The sequence below is a fragment of the Felis catus genome, chromosome B3, assembly GCF_018350175.1.
Source record: "Felis catus isolate Fca126 chromosome B3, F.catus_Fca126_mat1.0, whole genome shotgun sequence".
NCBI classification, from domain to species: Eukaryota; Metazoa; Chordata; class Mammalia; order Carnivora; family Felidae; genus Felis; species Felis catus.
In genome coordinates this window covers 123,395,001-123,416,813 of record NC_058373.1, presented here as the reverse complement: position 1 = coordinate 123,416,813, position 21,813 = coordinate 123,395,001, and the positions used below count along the sequence as shown (strand labels likewise).

The 21,813-nt window shown below is 39.4% G+C and overlaps 1 protein-coding gene and 1 long non-coding RNA gene across 8 annotated transcripts in view; one reads left to right on the top strand and one right to left on the bottom strand.

The window, feature by feature from the left end:
- The window catches only part of NRXN3 (neurexin 3), a 1,671,444-nt gene that overhangs the window by 792,303 nt on the left and 857,328 nt on the right, over window positions 1-21,813 (bottom strand). For 5 of the 7 annotated variants that reach the window (XM_045060712.1, XM_045060711.1, XM_045060708.1 and 2 more), the window contains 4 exons: window positions 19,428-19,809; window positions 18,436-18,626; window positions 17,463-17,636; window positions 1,491-1,610 (listed from right to left, as the gene is read on the bottom strand). In XM_045060712.1, coding sequence (XP_044916647.1) covers window positions 1,491-1,610; window positions 17,463-17,636; window positions 18,436-18,626; window positions 19,428-19,809 — 867 coding nt within the window. Of the gene's footprint in view, window positions 1-1,490; window positions 1,611-13,247; window positions 13,275-17,462; window positions 17,637-18,435; window positions 18,627-19,427; window positions 19,810-21,813 lie in introns of all 7 variants that reach the window. The other 2 variants (XM_045060707.1, XM_019833384.3) reach the window with 1 other exon arrangement.
- LOC109500946 lies at window positions 14,946-21,526 on the top strand. The gene is made up of 6 exons (XR_006600085.1): window positions 14,946-15,093; window positions 15,995-16,407; window positions 16,822-16,981; window positions 17,166-17,648; window positions 19,379-19,787; window positions 20,702-21,526. It is a non-coding gene; the product is annotated as an uncharacterized LOC109500946 (long non-coding RNA).

The following is a 21,813-nucleotide window of genomic DNA, read 5'->3' as shown; positions in this document are numbered from 1 at the left end:
ATAAAGAGCATACAGCACCATTCCCCAGATATTCTGGATGGGTCCATAACTGCCTATTTCTGAGTTAAACAGTATTTCCAAATTATCGATGTGGACACAGGACTTTCAATAATACCAAGTACTTGGAAAAGAACAACCTGATGTCAAACTTTCTGTAGATACTGTGCCTTTTTGCTTTACAGATAGAAAGCCATATGCTTACAGTTAGAGGAATGAGAATCAAATATTTTTCTCTCTACATCGATAGAGTCCCCACTTGTTTCTCCAGGTATATCTTAAGAGACTGATGAAGCACATGAAGATAAAAAGCTATGAGAAATATGGGAAACAGAACAAGAGGCAACCACACACGTGAAAAAATAAAAGTTGAGAAATAAGTACTCAAGGAAAACCAAATAAATATGTAATCAGTATAATCAGTGCCTGCTCCCACTTAGGCAACCATAATATGACTTTAGTATTTGCTCAGATAACACCATGCGTCTTTTTTTTTTAAATAAAACCAAGAGGCCACTGACTACAAGTTCAGATTGTAAAATAAACTCCTATCCTGAAGGCTACGTTTAGACAATCGGAAGATTGGCAGGACCCACTAGGTCAGGGCTTTCAACACATCTCTTTGCAATAGGTATTCAGAAAATTCAGCTGTTTGCTCATCTTTAAAAATAGCCATGTCAGGAAAATAACACAAAAAGGAAGTGAAAACACAGACTATAGATTCCCACAGTATTGAAGTATCTCCACCATCAATTCTAGAATCAACTTCATGAAATCAGTCTTCTAGAATTAAATCAGCTCATGCGCCTGAGGCATTGCTAGTGCTCAAGATAACGACTAGCCCTCCTCCAATATGAACCACATTCACAGATACATACATATAAGTATACTCACAAAATAGAAATCATACGTAAACAGAATGACTACGTATATATAAACCAAATAGATATTAATAAACTTAGCCAGAGGAAATTTCTGACATTTGCAAAACCCCTGAGAATGCTTTAAACATCTCTAGTTAGAAAAAAAATAATAAACTCTGAACATTTTCATCATTTGGAAAATCTAAGAAATTCTCTAAACTCAGAATTTTAAAGAAAATAGCTACATTCCTTAAACATCCTCTGAATTCTAGACAATGCAAATGGGAAAGTCTCAAAATTGTTATCCAGATGACTTAATTAATGGAAATTAAACTGCTTAGAGCAAAAATATTGGCTGAATTGTTTTTTTGCTGCTCAGCCACACACAATCTAATCTAAAGAAGAAACATAGGGAGTAGGCAAATGGGAAAACATCCAGTAATGTTGAGCAAGAAATGTCTCTTTGCTCTTCCATTAAGAGCACCAGTCCTTTATTTTCCAAGTTTCTGGAGGAGGAAGTTGCTTACAAATATTTCAGAAGAGCCATCCTTTTACATATTGCCCCTTAAGGTTTCTCCAAACCTCTAAATTCTGCAAAAGAAATCACAAGTATAAAAAGGTTGGACTCACGATCATTGCACTGGTTTCCAGAATATGATGTCATGGAACAGTCGCAGGTGAAGCCTTCCCACTGCTGCATGCAGACCCCCTGGTTGGCACATGAATCTTCCTGGCAGGTGGTACTTGGTCCTAGTAATTCATAAGAAGAGGGGAAGAGAAGAAAAAAGGAGAGAGAAGTGTTAATAATAAACCAAATTCAAAGGGATCACTTGAATTTGCTACTCTCATGCCCCCAAACACTCAAAACCACAACCGCCAAAAATTTCAACTCTATATCATGCAACAAGAGTCAGTATGTACAAAAGACTACAGAAATACACACTTAGCCACAAACTATCAACAGTTACACACATAAGGGAGAGGGCTGAACACACTGTTCTCTCTTAGGCAGACTTTGCAAAAGGGCTTCATCTCTACCATCCAACTAGAAAGATACTTCATTTGGAACATGGTCTAACTGTATAATGATAAAGCAGAAACATTTATTCCCATCACTCTTATGAATTAAGGAATAAGAGTCCCTAAAGTTTACTTTATGACATTAAAAAATGTTTGATGATATGAAGAGGAGGAGAAAAGTGCAGCCAACATGTATTGGTGCTTTGTAGGTGGTAAGTACTGGGTACTAAGCACTTTGTCTACAGTATCTTATTACGCTCTCCAGTGACACGAAGAGGTAAGTAATTATGACCATCCATTTCACAGATTAAAAGAAAAAAAAACTAAGCTCATACAAGTGAAATAATTTACCCAAGGTCACATATTAGGTAATGAAAAGACCCTGATGTCCAACTTAGGTTAAATATCTCTGAGACCCAAGCTCTTAACTACATTAATTGTTTTTAAAGGGTTACTTCTCAGACCATCACCTGGGAAGTTGTTAGAAATACATATTATTGGGCCCCAGACCTACTGAATTAGAAACCTAGGAAACAGGTATAAATTTGTGTTTGCACAAGCTTTCAGGAAACTGTGAAACAGCCTAAAATTTGAAAACCAGTATACTGCATCATGCCGCTGCTAAAGGTTTATAAGAAAGTGTATTCAAAAGCAGCGTTCATATGCCAAATGATGCAAAAGAAAATTATTTGAAGGACAGGAATATTAGAAATTAACTTTATTTAAAATTTTTTACTATTTCTATTTTTGTGTATCTTCCATAAGCAAGCAATATATAAGTACTCCATTCTCAAAAATATTTTCTGGATATGAGTGAGCAATTGAAAAAGTTTGGTGATCTTTATCATACAAATTACCATTACAATTTCTCTTTAGGTCAGTCTGGGGCCTCTCTTTAACCATCCTCTCCTTTTCATTTCTATCTTCTGCCTAACCTTGGGATTATATATATAAACCTGCACCTTTGGAATTATCTGAGCTAACAGGAAAAACTCCTTGAGAGCCTCAGCAAAGGAGGTGAGCCCTTTGACTCATCTAATGTATTACTCAGGATCTGATGCAAAAAAAGCAGTTGCCAGAGGAAAAATGTATCCACTGCAATAAGTGCACATTTCACAATTTCCAAGCAAAGCCTCACACAGGCAGAGAATGTTGAAACGTATGCATGCAGAGTCCTAAGGATGCATGTTCAAAAGAGACTCGTGACTACAAAGGGTTTGTCTTCTGGGTGGCAAGACATTTTGTATTTATTCATGAGGGGTGGAAGCGGTACAGACCGTCACTCCTAATACAAAGCTATTAGGATATGACATGAGAAAGTTCTAGACAATTACTAACACTAGGGGAGCAGCACTGCTGCTGGGTCTCTGCAGCTCCTATATGCCATGTGGTTCCCCCATGTGGAGATGAAAGGAGGTTCACGGTCATGTTCTCAGTGGGTCTTAAACTTGAGCATTGTGTAGTACAAGTTTCATTAACAATGGCAAATCAGGACAGCTTCTTTCAAAGGATAAAAGTTTCTGAGAAGTCCACGGGGCTCTCTGACCAAACAGCTCTTAGCAGACAATGGATTAGTAATTCAATTGTACTCAAGAATCAGAAACACATGGCAGGCTTTCCCTTGAAAGGTAGAACAGCAAAAACTTTGGGAAAACACAATAATTCCTTGCATGTTGACTGAATCTGAAGACAAAGGCTCTTCCATGCTTTTGCCTTTCCCTCTAACTAGATAAATTTTCACCATTTTCCAAGGACCAGCTCGAATGCCTCCCCCGTATAAAATATCCCCTACTAATTTCAAACAATTCTCCTGCTTCTTAGTGGCCACAGCACTTACTATCTGCATCATTAACATTTACATCTGATAATACTCAATTTAACACTTTATCACACATTGTGCTGTCCTCTGCCTATATAATCCTCTAATTGTTTCTTTTTTTTTTTTTTTTTAGTATTTGTCCCCAAAAGATTGAACGCTGCCTGCTGTTAGAAATCATAATGTGCTTTGATTATATCCTTGCTGCATTAGTTTACTGTGCCAGATACAGAGAAAGCATTTTCAGTAAACGTGGGGCTGGTCTGAATTACAGCACTCCGATTTGCCTATGTCTCATACAGTCAAAACCTGAGCATGGGTGAATGTCTGTGCTCCGCAAAGTGAGCAACCTGTCCTATTTGTTGAAGGTTGGTCAGAAACCCAAAACAGAGGGAATTACAGGTTATTTTCAAATACCAAAGGATTTGTTTCACATGCACGAAGGGGTGACTGCCATGTAGAATCAGATAATCGAAGACTGACTCCACTGTAATCACCTCAGAAGCAAGAGCCACTTCAGTGAGGGAGGACCAGAAGAACCTTCAATGACTTTTCATTTATCTGAGAGACTAAACTTGAACTTCCTATCAAGGCTGAGATCCTAGGGACCCTGCCCCGTTCTCCAGCCTCATTTCCTACTATTGGCCCCCAGCTCTTAGTGCTCCCGCCATCCCTTTCTCCTTCCAGTTCCTCTCTAGCACAGCGGTGCTCACAGTGTGGGCCCCAAGTCAGCAGCACCTGTATCACCTAGGAGCTTGTGAGACATGTACCTTTTCAGGCTTCACCCAGAGTTACTGCCTAGGGGCAGGGCTCAGGAATCTGAGCTGTAACAAGCCCTCTGGGTGTTTCTGAGACCTGCTTATATCCTAGGACCTCTGCTGTAACACTTCAAGACCATCCCTACCTTCAAGGTCTACCTACAGACCTTCAAGGTCTGCTCTATCTACAGCCTGAAATGTCCTTCCTGCAGATTTTTGGTATAAAGCAACAGCTCAGAAAATAATGTTAAATAAAAAAAGAACAAAAGAACCAAGAAAAAAAGTCATTCTTTTATGACTCAAAGCCAAGAGGTTTTCCTAACTAACAATTTATCCGTAAAATTTACCAATATCATCTCATACAAGCAATTTTCTACTTGGAACCACTTTTGTGGGAGAGGTAGTGGTGGTGATGGTGGTATTTAATTGACCACATTTCCTCCCTTGATTTAACTACTAAACTCATTCGATCTCACCAGATATTGAGACAAGAACTCTTATGTCCCCAGTGTCCAAGGACAGTACGAACTGCTGAATGAGTAAGAGTTTGGACTAGACTCTTAAAACACTTCCTAGATGAAAATATAAGCTCCTATTCTTATTTCAAACTCCTTAAAGTACATCCTTCCCTGAACAGATTATATTTTATATCTTTATCTATTTTTCATAGATAGCAGGGTCTCCAAAATGAGAGAGAGAGAGAGAGAGAGAGAGAGAGATTAAACATACCAAAATGCTCTGAAAAAAAAACAAGAAAATCTTCAATGATGCTTTTAAACGCACACCACTGATATAAAATGATCTTATACAAATCAGAGAGAGGATGTAACAATAACAAGAGATTTACATAGCACTTCTTATGTGCCAGACATTGTACTAAGTGCTTTTCAGATATTAATTCAATTAATCTTCATAAACACATGATGAAGCAATTACAATTAAAAGTATTAAAGAATTAGAACAGAGGAATGCTTTTCTCATGGAAGATATCCAGAACTTCAAAAATAAAGGAATTTTTGGAGGCACCTGGGTGGCTCAGTTGGTTTTGGCTCAGGTCATGATTGCATGGTTTGTGAGTTTGAGCCCCACATGGAGCTCTGTGCTAATGGTACAGAGCCTGGTTGGGATTCTCTCTCCTCCTACTCTCTCTGCTACTCCCCTGCTTGCTCTCTCTCTTTCAAAATAAGTAAATAAACTTAAAAAATTACAAAAATAAAAGAATTTTTTCACTGATGATCAAGTTGAAAGGAAAGGATTTTAGAAAAATTAAGACATAGAATAGGAGCTTAGGTGTCTTTTTTTTTTTTTTTTTTTTTTTGGCAAGGCCCCACACCTAACAAGTAGCAGGGTAAGGTCTCAAACCCAAGTTTTCCAACTCCATAGTTGAGCCACCTACCCTCTATGGATATGTGTAAGCCAGAGGGTGTGTCTGTTTGTGCATGTGTGTGCATGCATGCATGTGCATATTCCCATTGGATTAACAAGAGAAACTTAAATAAGGTATCTCTAATCTACAACCAGACAAAGATGACATTTTAATGTAAAAATGTATGTTTTTTTGAGCAAAATTCCCAAAGGCCATTTCAATTCTAAATTCAATTAAAATTAACAAGAAGATCTAGTTTGTCCAAATATATATAATACCAGAACAAAAATCTGTATCAAATGCATACTTATAAATACAACATATTCCTAAGAACTCAATAATAATTTTGTCCAAAGCATTTTTCTAAATCAGCCTAAAATTTCAAATATTCTAAGATAACATAAACTTTCAGAATTATATATTTAGAAGTTCTCAAAATTATTATTAATAGTTTAAAACTATACTAAACCTTTAGGAAACCCTTGTATAGAGATGATGAATACTACTTTTGCATTTGATATGTAACCAATTCTCACTAAAATTGCCACATATTCTTTGGAGAAAAGGCAGCAACATCTTTATAGCAGGAAGGGACAAGGCAACAGAAGCAACCATGAAAAAACTAAGCAAGCCCTCAATGATGCTAGTACTTCGGTTTCTAACTCCCAGTTCTGTTTTTAGTTCACAGAAAAAGCATCACATTGAGTCTTTTTTTTTTTTCCAGATGATACCTCCGGCTGCCACAAATTTCCCATCACTCTGCTTGAACTTGGGATTGGTTTTTTCTCTTTAAGAACTGTCTCAGACAGTCATTTCATGCCTGTTACTGCTAAAACCAGTACATGCAAACTGATTCAGTCAACTCCTCTTCATGGTCTAGAAAACCAAAAGTTGACAGACTTGTCTTTTATGACTTGCAAGTCCTTGAGATAAAGTGCTGCCTGAAGCAAAGGACACTTATACTAGAGTGTATTTTCCCTCTATTATTGCCCAAGTAGCACTTAACCAAACCTATGACTCAAACATTCCAATTTAACATAGATATTGCTAAACTAGCACCAGCTGTCTTGGCCATATTGGGGTGGTAAGATTGGTGATGAGGGGAGTCCGGGAATGATACATCTGTTCTGATTCCCTACATCCATTTATGCTAAAGGGCCAAGAGTGGTGGCCCAGTGGTAGGCATGAGGCAAGGCTGGTTTAATAATATCCATTGTCTTTAATCACAAAACATGAGGTGTTTGTCAAAGGATTCAGAATCTGTGAGTGAAATCTGAATGTGGAAGCATCATCACAGTAGACCTCTGTGCCAGCCAAAGGGTTTGTCTGTCCCTTACCCAGTAGAGCTACTGTGGGAGGAGACTTATGAGAGTTGCCATGACTGTCCAGAGAGATCCCATCTGTCACCTGCAACTTTATTTTCTACTCTTGATAACTTCTGTACTTTTACATTTTCAAATTTACATTGTTTCACAGAGGAAGAAGGAGTGAGCAGTAATCAAGTGGGAAAGAAGAAGAAGAAAGAATGGAAAAAGCAAGATGAATACACATAGATATATGTATTTGTGCATGTGTATGTACATGTATGCACAAGACCCTTACCAGTTTTCTGAGCAATCTATAGTCTCAACTGCTAAAATATAAGGATTTAAATGCTGAAGCTTCAGGGACGGTGTTTGTGACATTAGGGATAGTCTACTTAGTTAGCTGCACATAAATCTTGGTCCTTGAAGCAAAGATCCCTCTGTGCTCCCAGAGTGATTCTATATTTATAGTGTTGGGTTCTCTTGGCTTTTCTGAAGATAGTCATTTACAGACAACATAAGATTCATCCCCTTTAATGGGCAGAAACCCAATTCACTTCTATTTAATTTCAAAATAAGAAAGCAATGATCCTTAAATGTGTCAAGTGTCCTTCATAGAGAGCCACCTGAGAAGTGAACGCTCTAGTTCCCATTTTACAGAAGATTAAGCAAAGTCAGAGAATAGGGTCCTAAATATTATTAAAAATTTCATTGGCAGAAAGACCCAAGAGCAGCCATGTTTCCAAGATGTTACTTTTTTGTCTTGAAGGCAATTCTCGTGCTCAGAAAGGCATCACAACTGCACCTAGCAAGCATGCTCAGGTGTTTATGGTTTCCTCTTCTCAAATGAGGGTTCAAAAATGTCACTTGGTTAGGATGAGGAGTGAAAAAAACTAATAATAAAATCTAACATTTTGGGGACACTGAGGAGAACAGAGGTATTACTAAAACTGCTCCAATCACTCCAGCCCTCTCATCGTATACTGAGTATAAAACAAGTCAAGATGGGCATGGACATTGGTTGAAACCAAGATGCCCTCATGAGATCTTTACCTCCAATGGCCTTTGATCAGTTCTGTGTAGGTAAATACTTAACAACCACAACCACCACCACAACAAAACCCTGATCCATAACATTTCTATAACCTGATTTCCATAACGTAAAATTCTCCCACCACGGCCAATTTCAAGCTAATACATGTTACATGATGTCAACCAGTCTGCAAAATTCCTGAAAATTCCTACACTGGTACCAGCTCTAGTACAGCACTTCCCTTGGTGGTCACTGAACTGCAAAGTATGTATACTTTCTGAGTAAAGCAATTTATTCATGTGACACTTCCATGACAATGGAGGGGTAGCAGTGGATGACTGCTTCTGATGGAGTATTTGTCAAGGTCTACAATCGTAAAATATTCTTGCTCAATCCACCCTATTTTCAGAGGGTGCCTGGGCCATAAAGGTCAAATGATTAGATCATTTTTTTCTTTTTAAAATAATGAAAAGCTTGTCAAAAAGTCAATGTTGCCCCGAAAAACGTAAACTGAGGCCTCATTTTCTAATTTCCCTTCTTTTCTCAGCACTGGTGTAGTGATGTGTTGGGGTAGTAGAGGGCATTTCTAAAAAGAGAGAAAAGAGGTTTCAAAGGGCAAGCTCAATGAAAAGATAGCTGACTTTAAAATACTTTGTTTGAAATAACATTGTGCAAATATCATCTGTAACTTAGTGAAGTAGTATTGACATAGACACCATCTAACATAAAATCAGCTAGAGGACGTTCTCAGGCACCATTTGGTCACCTATGTGGTGCCTCTGCTACAGAAATAGGAAAGTCTGGACTCACACCCTTTGGCACAGTAGGAAAGAGGTCATAGGCTTTGAAACTTAGCTTTATCACTTACTAGCAATGTGACCCTGGGCTAGCCACTTAAATTCTCTGAACCCATCTGTAGAATAGAGATAGAAATCATCACTACCTCATATGATGTGAGGATTAAATGAGATAACATATGCAAACCCTATAAAGTCATCTTTAGGTCACAAGGTCATGGTCCCAATGGAGACACAATATACCAAGTCTTTAGCATATGTATACACTAGGTAAACTTTCAATGAAGGGTATTATCAACTCTGTTGGAAAGGAAAATCAAGTTCTATCCATTTTAGTTGGGTGTATAGTTGGTCAGGAGTCCAGAATCAAGACACATTAAGGTAGTAAGTCCTAACTGCCCAGCTCTCTTTTGAGAAGCCTCTGTCATGCAGTGCTGAGAGACAAAAGGCAAATTTAATTCCTGTGTTTCATTATTTCCTATAATTCAAATCACTTCCTTTAATATTTTTTAATGTTTATTTATTTCTGAGACAGAGATGGAGCACAAGTGGGGGAGGGGCAGAGAGAGAGGGAGACCTAGAATCCAAAGCAGGCTCCTGTCAGCACAGAGCCCGACGCAGGACTCGAACTCACACACAGTGAGATGATGCCCCGAGCCAAAGTCGGTCGTTCAACCAACTGAGCCACCCAGGTGCCCGGCAAATCACTTCTAAGAGACTGATTTCTATTAGGTCCAATGTTACATTTTATTATGTAAAATATGATGGAGAATATGAGAAAGCCCTTAGTTTTGGGGAAAATTAAGTGGGGAACTATACTTCTCACATTAAAAAAAAAAAGTTGGAGAATTTAAATTCCCTTTACCTGTTGAAGCGTTTGATGCCAACTCTTATCTAAAATTACTTAAAACAATCCTCACATTTTTAAGGCATCAAAGCCCCATACATTCATTGACTTATGCAAGATACAAAACATTCAAAACCACATCTAATCAATTCTTGGTACCCCCAATCCACCTGCCCACCATTTGGGCAGAAGAACAAATCACATTTCTAGAAAAGAAGCTATTACATATTTAACAAGAAATAGATCCTTTTAAGGGGAATTATAGTGGAAAGTGGGGAAACGTATTCTTATTAATCATCCACCCCAATAAAAAGCTATTCTTTTATTTTTTTATAGTTTATAACTCATCTGTTTCACTACCAACAGGTCAAATTTAATGTTTCTCTCATAGTTGTATGACCCCTTTCTTATTTGACAGCTTTTAAGGGATATCTCTAGGAATACCCCTCTGATAATAAAAAGGAATTAGAAAATTACTTCTGAAAGGTCCATAGATATTGTCACTGTATTCAAGGGACCCTTGAATCTCAGGGTACCTCCTGATATGAAACACGTAACATAGTCAGGGTAGAAGGGAAACAACCAGGAGAAAAAGATTATTTTCTTCCTCATTCCTCAGAGGTCTCCTCTGGGAGAGAAACATGTTTACCTCCTTAGCCACCTAAAGTAACAAGTATCAGGTTCAAGCCTATTCCCTCAACCTTGGAACATGCTACTTCCCTCCTAACTCTGCTCTCTGTTTTTCAGTTCCTGTCCTTCACATCCATTCTCCACCTGGTGTCAGAGTGATCTTGATAAAATGAAAGCTGATCAAGTCTCTGTCCTCCTCATAGTGCCCTCAGGGTAATGCCCAACTCCTCACACAAAAAGGCAGTCATCACCTGCCTCCATCCTATGTTCTAGCTTCACCTTTGATCACATCTCCATATGCAAATTATTTCAGCCAAACTGAGCTTCACATTGGTCCTCAGACTGGCCAAACTCTTGAATGTGTTTCTACCTGTCACGTACCTCAAACATGTTATCCTTCCAACTTGGCTCAAACTCTGCCTGAGAAATACACCTGAGCACCTACCATGACCATCCAACCCCCATAGTCCAGCAGCCCTCCTCTGTGTTCACACAGCATGCTCCTTCTCTTCTAGAAAATCAATGTTCGTTCTGCATTGTCCTTCCTGGAGGATCCCATTCGAATGCATCTGAAGTCAAGCTGTATCGCACTGGTAATCCCAGTGCCCAGCTGAGTGCCTGATACATAGGAGTAGGTATGTTCCCATTAAACTTAACACAATCACACAAATGACACCACCCCAAACACAGTGGTAAGAGGACTCAGGCAGTTGATCTGTCTGGACTCATCATGCCACTTCCTAGACCCCACTATTATAGTGTTTTCTGAATACCATTTGCCTTTACATTTCAACCTGTCTCTCATCTCTTTGTCATATGTTTTTACTGCCCTTCACACTTCATGGTAATGAGTACTATCTGTGCCCACAGGTTGTAGCTAAAAGAGCCAGCATAAGTAATGATCCAAACCCCAATGTCAGGAGAATAAAAAGTAAAGGCATTTACATCCTAAAGGTCTTTTGCCACAATATGGGGAAAGAGTACAATGACCCAAAATAATTATAAAGGATAACAGCTCCTGCCATAAAGTGACTGTCCAGTCATCAAGAATGGAAGAGCATTTGGGTCAATACAGTAATAACATGAAAAAACTGATGATTTCACTGATTCTACAAATGGGCAAGTTGAGATATTCCAAACTATTATGTCCCTAAACCTGTACTATACTTTGGCTAATAATTTATAATAGGCATAGAAATCAACCATTTCTTTGTAGGATTCCTACAAACCCTTTTTCCTTTGAATGGCAAATTTAAGATCATTTTGCAACATCGGGAGCAGCTATGTAAAAAGGCCTGTGCTAGATTCTGGGGGTTCAAAATACACATAGTTCTTATCGTGAAGAATAAAGTCTGGGAGGAGATACAGTTCTCTAGTTGTATCTAATAAATCTGATCATAACGAGCTTTGACAATCTTGGATTATCTCTTATTGAAGATTAAATCCTATCCCTTTCCCCCCTCCTCCATTACAGAGTGTCAGTCGGTAGACCTATTTTGACAAGGAGCAAAATTTCTGAAAACAATAGCCTTTAGTAATACTGAAAGGCCTCTTAACATTCTTTGAAATTGAAAGCAAAAAAATTAAAAAAAAAAAAGCAAGCAATAAAAAGAAAAAAAATGGAAAGCTATTTTACAGCTACCTTGGACTTCAAAATACTAACCCAGTGTATGTTGTTTTCATTAATTTTATTATATATCAGCATATATGCAAATCTGCTAAGAAGTGATGGAAAAAAGTTATAGAAAAATGGTTAGAGAGAGACCTCATTTAGTTGATGTCCACACAAGAGGTGGACACTTGTATTGGTTACCCACATAACAGACAGCAAGTCACAGCAAAGTAAATGATCCTTTAGGTGAAGAGCAGTATTTTTTAAAGCCACCCTGTTAACTACTTTTAACAATTTTTGCTGGTTGCAAACTCGCAGAAGCCATTCGACGCTCAATCCCCTGCTGAACTATCAGCCGAAAGATGCCTAAAATGCCTTCCTGGTTCGCCACTCTGAGTCAAGTAGCCTGACACAACTTGACCAGTGGTCCGTTACAGACTTTGGATGGTGCCTCTCCAAATGGTAGAAGAAGCAGTGTCTGTGGGAGATATTCACTGACGTCTAACAAGCAGGCTTTTTAAAGGGTATTCAGGATAAAACGGACACATCCTCTTCTTCCCCAAGAGTACTTTTTCCTTTAGCTCACAAAACAGGAAATTAAAGTGCTCAACCAAAATCCCTGATAGGAAACATAAATCTCTAGAACGTTTTAATGGCATTGATATCTCCCAAATGCCTAGAAATATTTCTTTAAAATGAGTTAAGAGAAAATGACATTCTCTTTCATAAGGCCCAAGCCCTCAAAAGTCCTGAGAAATGACCTCCCCGACCCAAAAAATTATAAATTAAGAACTGGAGTGGTCTTTTTTTTTCTTTTTCTCTTTCCAAGTGTTGCCTTCCTCTAGTGACTACATCAAGAAGAGCCAACCCATCCGCGGCAACTACTTGGAGAGGTATTAACCATTTCCAGAAGTGGATTAATGTGTTCCTGAGTTGTCACAATACAGGATGCTGTTAAACCTCTTTAGTCCCTTGGAAATGGAATCATGTTCTCATCCCTAAAAAGTCTTGCTTTTGTTGTTTTGCACTCATTGATCTGGGTTTTCTGCCACTGTTTCTGAAGAACATGGGGTTCAGCCCCCTCCCCAAAACTGATGCTGTCCAAGAGGTGTGACAGCTTGGAGGCCCTTAAAGAAAAGATACCGAGGGTTACACAGGGCATCTCTCAGTCCAAAGTGGTAATGGGAACAAGAACCTTCTCTACCTTGCAGGTCAGCTTTGGTCAACGCAACTTTGTTAGCAAAAGAACAGAAAAGGCGAAAACAATAACCAGAGGTTAGTAACAGGTAGAATAAACCAGGGCAACATTACAGAAATGAAAATACAATTGGCATAACCAACATCACTCAAAAAGACAATCAAAATGCTCTACAGGTTCTCCAGAGACAGCACAGACAGGTGATGCATGGACCAGGGCAGAGCAGGCCTCATCAGAGCCACGTCAGCAGAGCAGGGGTGGGAGAACACTGGGCTTGACAAAGCAGAAGCAGTGGTAACAAGAGCCTTCCCACATCCACACAGCCAACCCCAAGGCATATGGTCCAGAAAAATGATTCTCCATGAGTCAGGATAAACATCAAGAAATAAAGGTAGTGTGTGGCCAGACTGAAAGACACGTGTGCACAACCAGACCAAGCCCACAAAAGTAATTCTGAACATCTAGGAGTTAAGTATGGAAGAGTCACTTGGGAGCACTCCTTATAACCTGCGGAAAATGCCACCAGGGAATGTGGCACTAGAACTGGGCGTGTGCAGGAAGGTGACTTGGGAACTCCAAAGAGCTCCATTTGTTTGATTTGTAGGAATATAGCGAAACCCAAATGGCTGTGAGCAAAAAAGCACCAAACCAATGTCCTTTTTATTTATTCATGCCAGTCTTGAAATGAAGCATGTGTGTTTCTCTCAGATGTTTACCATCTGCAATCGTGGAATCGCATTTCCAGCCAATACATGCCTTGGTCTCACTGCAAAGCTGGCCTCAAGATAGAAAGAGAGATTTACCAGCTGAGACTAGAACCAGACATTATTTCAAAATTCCTAGCCCAAATTAAGAGGCTGCAAGTCATAGCCAGATGTTGGCTAGGTTGTCTGGAAATGAGCTTAACTTCTGAAGTATATATTCTGCATATATTAGAGACATAAAATCAAAACATAGTTCAAGATTTTTTTCTTTCTTACTATAAACAGTTGAGAGGCAGAGTAGGGGATTAATATGCTTTTTTAAAATAATTTTGGAGTCTTTGCACTTAGATATACAAGGGAAAGTAATACAATTACTACTTAGGGATCTTGAAAGATCATTATCAATGACTTTGACAAAACATATGATATATTCTGGCCTATGTACCCCAGACAGTGGGGATAAAACACATTTACCATCTTGAAGAGATGCAGCTCTTTGGTTTTAGTAACAGATCCTCATCCCCTACCTATTTATTGTTCTACATACAGAAATGATACATCAGGAAATGTATTCTATTTCCTATGATTGCCATGCTGCAAAATACTGAAAGGCCTTCTCAAGGGGTCCATAGTATGAACAGAGATTCAGAATGAGAATGACATCTGTCTGCAGTCTCTCTAAGGTTCTGTGTTCCTCGTTCCCCCCTCCCCATCTTCTTTAGCTTCATTTCCACAGTGCCCTAAAAGGCTCCTGGGACCTCTTATAAGGGCTTATGCACATGGTGTAAACTTCCAATGGCAGTAATTTATGCCTTAACCCACTTTTTGGTCATTTTTCCTGGCCACTTAGGCTAATTATCCAAGTCATCGGTGTACAATAAACAAGGACGTTCCTCCCGAGCACTCACCCCCCCCCCACTTCATCCCACCCAGTGGGGCGGTCATAATGCTCCATAGGTAATCACTGCAATTATCTCCATGGCAATAGAGTGCAGGGTTATTAGGCCCAGGGGACTTGCCACAAATTCGGATGGCAGAACCATCAAGTCACAATATCCGGTGCTGGACAATCACCCATACTCAGAGGAAGGTCGGGCCCCACCATAATGCATGTGATGAGTCATGCCAAACTGCACACAGAGATACAGGTAGGGATGGGAACATTTTCCCCAATTTGATGGGTAATTTCCTTTTGCTAATGCTCTCACTGCTTCTCCTGAAGTTCTCTTAAGTGGACTCCATTCCCCCCTTTATGCTATACCTTTTAAGCCACCCTTATAAAAGTTAGTTTAGACGTCCTTTTAATCCAGTACAACAGTTTTAGTTCCTTATACCCCAATTTTTTTATACTCTATAGAACTATGTTTCTAATGCAGTAGCCACAGACACATGTAGCCACAGAGCACTTGAAAGGTATGTAGTCTGAATTGAGGTGTGCTCCAAGTGTAAAATACACACTTGGTTTTGAGGGTTTAACGTGAAAAAGGAATGTAAAATGTATTATTAATAATTTTATACCATTACACGCTGAAGTGATAATACTTCGGATATGCTGGGTTAAGTTAAATAACATAAAATTAAAATTAACCCTACCTGTGACTTTATGTCTTTTTTACAAGTAGCTAGAATACTAGGAAATTTAAAATTACATATGTGACTCACATTATGTTCCTATCAAGTCACGCTGCTACGGGGTTAAATGGATGATTCCTATTAACTTACAAATCTGAAAAGCGGATGGCATGATAATATTTAACATCTGAAGAGTACCTTATGCTTTTTAATGTGTGTATTTATGTTTTAATTGGGTATGATTAATTAATGCAGGATAACTGGAATTTCTGTCATCCCACAGTCTTTGAAACTAAGATATTTGATTTAATTCCCAAATGTGACATTTATCCCAGCATTGCCTTTAATGCTGAAAGAAGTAAGAGCAAGCCAAGGAGACAAAAATTCTTGATTTAAATGACATTGTGCATTTTCAGGAGAAGAAAACAAAGTGGCTATTTTAAGTGCATGGTGATTCCCAACTTCCTGTCTTCTCAGGTACACAGGCCATATGTGGTCCACTGGATGTAAGAAAGTCCTGGCCAAAGGAAAACTGGAGTGGACTATCCCATCTTATTACTAGATCACGTGGGAAGTTGACTCTTAGGCAAAGGGGAGTGACTTCCATACTGCAAGTCAGCTTGTGAAGCTGATGGGAAGCTGTTATAAAGGTAGCAGTGAACCCAGAATGAAAGCTGGTTAAAGAACAGAAGCAATAAATGAGGTTGAACTTAGGAGATGAGTGAATGGGTTTGACACAGTAAGTCAATGAGATAGAAAAAAACAACAACAACAACACAATATGCTATTGCACATAGGACCATGAGGCTCAACCAGACAAAAGAATGCTAACTGGTCAGACAGACCAGTTAGCTAACTGGTCAGACAGACATCTTTGCCTTTCAAGTTAGGTAAGGGTCCCCTTTCCAACCTACCCAAGGACCTGGGGCGGAGGGGTGGGGGGGGCCGCGGTGGAGGGAGGCTGAAAAGTGTTCACTGCTTCCCTCTGCTGGTTAAACTAGACTGTTTTGTTATAAAGAACTGTTGAACTCCAGAAGACCTGTAAAATTCAGTTAGTATCTTAAAGATATTAAGATATCTTTATCTTATCTTATATATATTATCAGAAACAGGCTGAGCATGGTTTTTTTTGTGCTGCACTGATGGACATGCAATGTTATTAGATGTCTGTAATGAGATAATATGTGCAAATAATAATCTTACTGTTTATTGAGTACCTACTACGTATGTACCAGGCATTTTATATATAGCTCTGATTTACAGATCTTATTTTCCAAAGCAAGTTTTATTGCCCCAATTTGCAGGTGAGGAGGATAGAGATCAGAGAAGTTAAGTAACTTGCCAAATGTCACACAATGAACAAGAGTCGCTATCTGGACCTAAATCCACATCTTTTCTAACATCGACACCCATGCTGTTGCATGACATTGCACTAAGGAACTACCCAACAATGCCTGACATCTAGTAAGTATTCAATAAATGTTAGTTCCCTTCCCTTATCATGGCATTCTGACATCATTTTCCAACCTCCTGCTGAGTTTGCATTAGACGATGCAATAGCTATTAGAAACATTTCATTAATGGTGACACCCACATAAAAGTCTGCCATGTATAAAAACATAAATAAAAACCCCTACTGCCCTTTCAGCCATGCTGGAAGCAAAGGTACAAGTCCGGAGGAGTCTGATGTCAATGCCAGGGAAAGTCCTCTACTGGCAAGTATGTGACACTGGGAAGACATCTGCCAACATACATTCCCAGCGCCTGAGGCCCATGTCTTGACATACTGAGCCAGTGACAGGAGGACACCAATGATGACGCAACGTCAGATAACCAATGGGAATGAGAGATGACTGGTAAATCAAGTAAGAAGGCACTGGCAGAGGCAGCAAAGAGGCGTGGTGCTTGCGACAAGGCTGTAGCTTGAAAAGAAAAGAGGTCGTACCTTCACAGCCACGTTCTATCTGTCCACTCCGATGGAGGGCATCGTTGATGAGGTCTGGCAGACGCCCATTCAAATCCACCGAGGCCAGACATCCCTGAAAGCCATCCCGGGAAGCCACCAATTTTGGAAGGTTGCTGTACATGCCTTGGGCCAGACCCGCCATGTAGAGGTCACCTGCAAAAGAAAGTAAGTAGCAAGAGCAAATGAGTAAAGGGTTAGAAACCATGTCAACTAAAGCTAATGCACCTTAGACTAGTATACTTCTTGGATAATGATAATAAAGCTGGGAGGGGGAACCAGCATAAACAACTAATTACCAGAGTTTCTACATTGTAGACAGAGGAAACTAACATTGCTTATGTCATTCATTTTCTGCATGCCATCTCACAAATTTTAATCACTATATTCAGTCTATGAGGTAGGTATTGTTCCCATTTTATGATGAAGTAAAGATTAACAGGATTTTCAACAAAACCACCACTTACTCACTGCTTTTTATGTGCTTGTTACCAATAATATGCTTAGGATTTTATAGACATTATCCCATCAAAAATCGTAACAGCCCATAAAGGTAGTAACAATTATTATCCTCATTTTGCAAAAAAAAAAAAGTATACAGAAGCTGAACAAGGCTAAGAGATTTCATCAAACTCACCCAGGCAGTAAGTGATTCAGCTGAGATTCCAAAACATATATATACATATCCTTTCCTCTATATTATGAGCCCCCACATTTTGACATTTATCACCTCACACTCAGCCCCCACATACCCCAGGTTTACGGAGAAAACGAACCATCCCTGGAAGAGTGGTTTAAGTAAAAATTGCATTTGGATATAATTTAATGTTGTTAAAATAGGATATGCATTATGTATCGAAAACACATAGCATTCCTAACTTGCAGTATACTTCTGCAAACAGCCTTTCTATTGTAAAAAATGTTCTAAAAAGGAAATCCTTCTTTACAGGTTTACCTTTCAAATCCAGATTTTTGGCACCATTGATAACCTGAGTGACCACTTTAGTGTCCACTTTCAAACTGTGGGTGTTACTGTTGTCTCGGGTGATGACGACGTTGTGCCACTGGTTGTCATTCAGGGGGCGGTCACTGTTGCCCTTGATCACATTGGGACCATTCCCAAGGTCAAACACATAGTGTATGTACCTGTGAGAAACAATAACCCCCCAGTGAGTTGAGACTCCCTAAAGTGGATTAATGGCAACCTATATACACAACTGACACTAACGGCTTCACATCCCCCATGTTACCCTGGCATTATGCAGGAATAATTAAAGCTTGATTTAGGATTGTAAAAATAATCCTAGCCTATCCTATCAGACCTTAATTCCATACTTACGTAATTCACTTCTCTAACACTATCTAAAAATCCAGAGTCACAAAGTAGCGTAGACAGTACATTCCAAAACACTAAGGGGTGGCATTTAAATTCAATGGATCATGGATATATTATCTGGTTCTGTTCTAGTTTTTGTTTTTATTTTAACCATTTTCCAACACACGGTAGTAAAATATCTTGCAGAAAGAACAGCTTTTAAAACGTTGCATAAATGAGCTAATGGTAATGCTGAAAATATCTATATTTCATTTCTTCCTATAGACTTGGTAGTTGAAGATAGCACTGACCCAGAGACAGATGCAATGCACCCTATATATCCTTCTTTTGCAAAAATAAGCTTCTCTCCTATAGGTTTAAAGGACTACATTTTACAGTAAAAAAAAAAAAGTCTGAGAATATTGAGTTAGTGGAATATCTTTAAATAAACTAATGAATTTCTCTTCCTTCCAGCCCTAACCGTTACATAGGTATTTTTAATCAATGAGGATGAGAGCATGTACTGGGAATAGAGAGTAGGGAACAGAATAGGTACTTTTTTTCATATCCATATTTCATGCAGGGCTTGAGCTGAGATACCTGGTATAAACTATGTGAAGTGTTCTACTCACCCCTTGACTAGCTCAACTGCAATGAAGTCATTGCCATCACCACTGTTGAAGAGGATGAAGCCATCAGCTGAGGTGGTCTTGAACTGAAAGAAGAGGTGCATGGAGGTGTACGCCTGGAGGGTGGCCAGGCTCAGGTAGCTGCTCTTGGTCTTGAAGGTGACAGGGTCAGCAATGATGTTCCTCAGTCCAAAACGTGCCTTCAGCTCACAGTAATCAATGTCACCATTTTTGCACAAGTCAATGTAGAGCAGGCCATTGAACATGAGGCTCTGCAAGTGCCCAATGAAACTGGAGGGGACAACGGAGATGTAGCGTTTCTCAGTCATGATTCCAGTTTCGATATTGTGGAATTCCAAGCGGGTATGGTCCCCCACCATTGTACCTATGAACATCACAAAGGAGATACCAACAAGTCACCATGTTTTGTCATGGCATCCTCACTGTATCTTTTAGGTGTCCATGCAAAATATTCACTTCCAGAAAACAAAATACTCAATGTAGTATGGAGCCAATGTGGCCTCAGTCAGGAGGCTGACTCTTAACCCAGTCTGAGCTATATGCCCTGCATACCATGCTCTCATGCCGCAGCTCAGAATATTCCATAACAGAAAATACGCAATTGTGGATAATTCCACTGAAAGGGTAAAACCATCCATCTCCATTCAAAAAAAAAACAATTGGGTATTAAGCATACTATAAGCAGAAAAGTCTCTTGCCCTAAACCTTTTAAAGATACAACAAAAAAAGCATTAGGCATTCAGTACCAAATATTTATTGATGTAATAATTTACCACCTAGTACTTGCAGAAAGATTCTATTGTAGAACATTAATTTTTTTCTGACCAGCAACTGTTGCTATTTCTGATAAAACAGCTTCCATCTTTATTTTACCTTAAAACCATCTGGACTGGATAAAGCTGGCCCTCACCCAGCTCTTGAAATAATCAGGCTACCCAGACTGGACGACTCCATATATTTTATGCCCCTAACCAAAGAGCATTGTCTATATGGACTAACAAGGTGGTCTTTAAACTTTATCATACCTCTGGCTCACATTAAGGGCTTCTTAACTCACAGTTCCCTAGGCCCTGCCCTCAGAGTTTATCATTCAAAAGTCTGGGGTGTAGCCTGAGAATATGCATTTCTAACAAGTTCCAAGGTGATGCTTATATAGCTGGTCTAGGAACCACCCTTAGAACCAAGGGATTAGCAGCAACATAAACTGGAGTATTCAGTAATTATTCAGTATTAACTCGAGTAATATTCACCTCCAGAGCTTTTGCTGGAACACCTTTGAAAGAGTCATTCTTGGTAAACAAGGTTTGTTGAAGGAATAAGAAGAAAACCCAGAGCTGCTGGAGGCCTCGTGATAAGGAGAGAGATTGGGCCTGCCTAAACAGACAGCCAACCCGGAAGATAACCACAACATGGACAGAAAGTTTCTCTAGAGTGATGCCATGTGAAGGTCTGGATTCAGTAGTCACAGCCAGACTTTTAACTATATGGCAATAGATTCCCTTTTGTGCTTCAAGCATTTGAGTTGGGTGTCTGACACTTACAATTAAAAGATCTCCAGCTGATACAAATAAACTAGTAGACCTTTCATTACATGGCTTATCTAGAAGCAGTAAGTGAATAGGGCAGGAGTAATGAAAGGGGTTTGAAATAAATACAAAAGAGAATGGAAATCTTAATAACAAAGTCAAGAAAAACAGCATTAATATGGCTAGAGTAGATGGTGACTCCCTCAACATTTATATAGACAAATCATTAAAATTTAACAAACCATGCCCTAATGCCCCAGTGGTGAAGGAAGGGCAGGGAAAATCCCTCCTCCTGCCCTATCTTGTTACCTCCCACACTGAAGAAACTTCACTACAAAGACACTCCTAGCATCTCTTTACTAACTCTGTTACAGCTTTCCAGAGGAAAAGGAGTGACATAATCAGGAAGATTAAAGAAAATCTACCAAGAAACTGTATTTCCATAGTTCACCCCCTGGCACTTCCTGTATCTCCCTAGGGGAACAAGCTGTCTTCGAGAAATACTCAGTGTAGGGGCACTTGGGTGGCTCAGTCGGTTGAGCGTCTGACTTCAGCTCAGGTCATGATCTCGCAGTTTGTGAGTTCAAGCCCCACATTAGGCTCTGTGCTGATGGCTCAGAGCCTGGAGCCTCTTCATATTCTGTGTCTTTCTCTCTCTCTCCACCCCTCTCCCGCTCACACTCTGTCTCTGTCTCTCAAAAATAAATAAACATTAAAAAAAAAAGAAATACCCAGTTTACCCCATTTACCCATCACACCATGGACTTTAGGGAAGCAAGCCTTGCTTCCGTGGAGATGCTTACCCAAGCCCTGAATTAATTAGCATTCAAGTGGGCAATTCT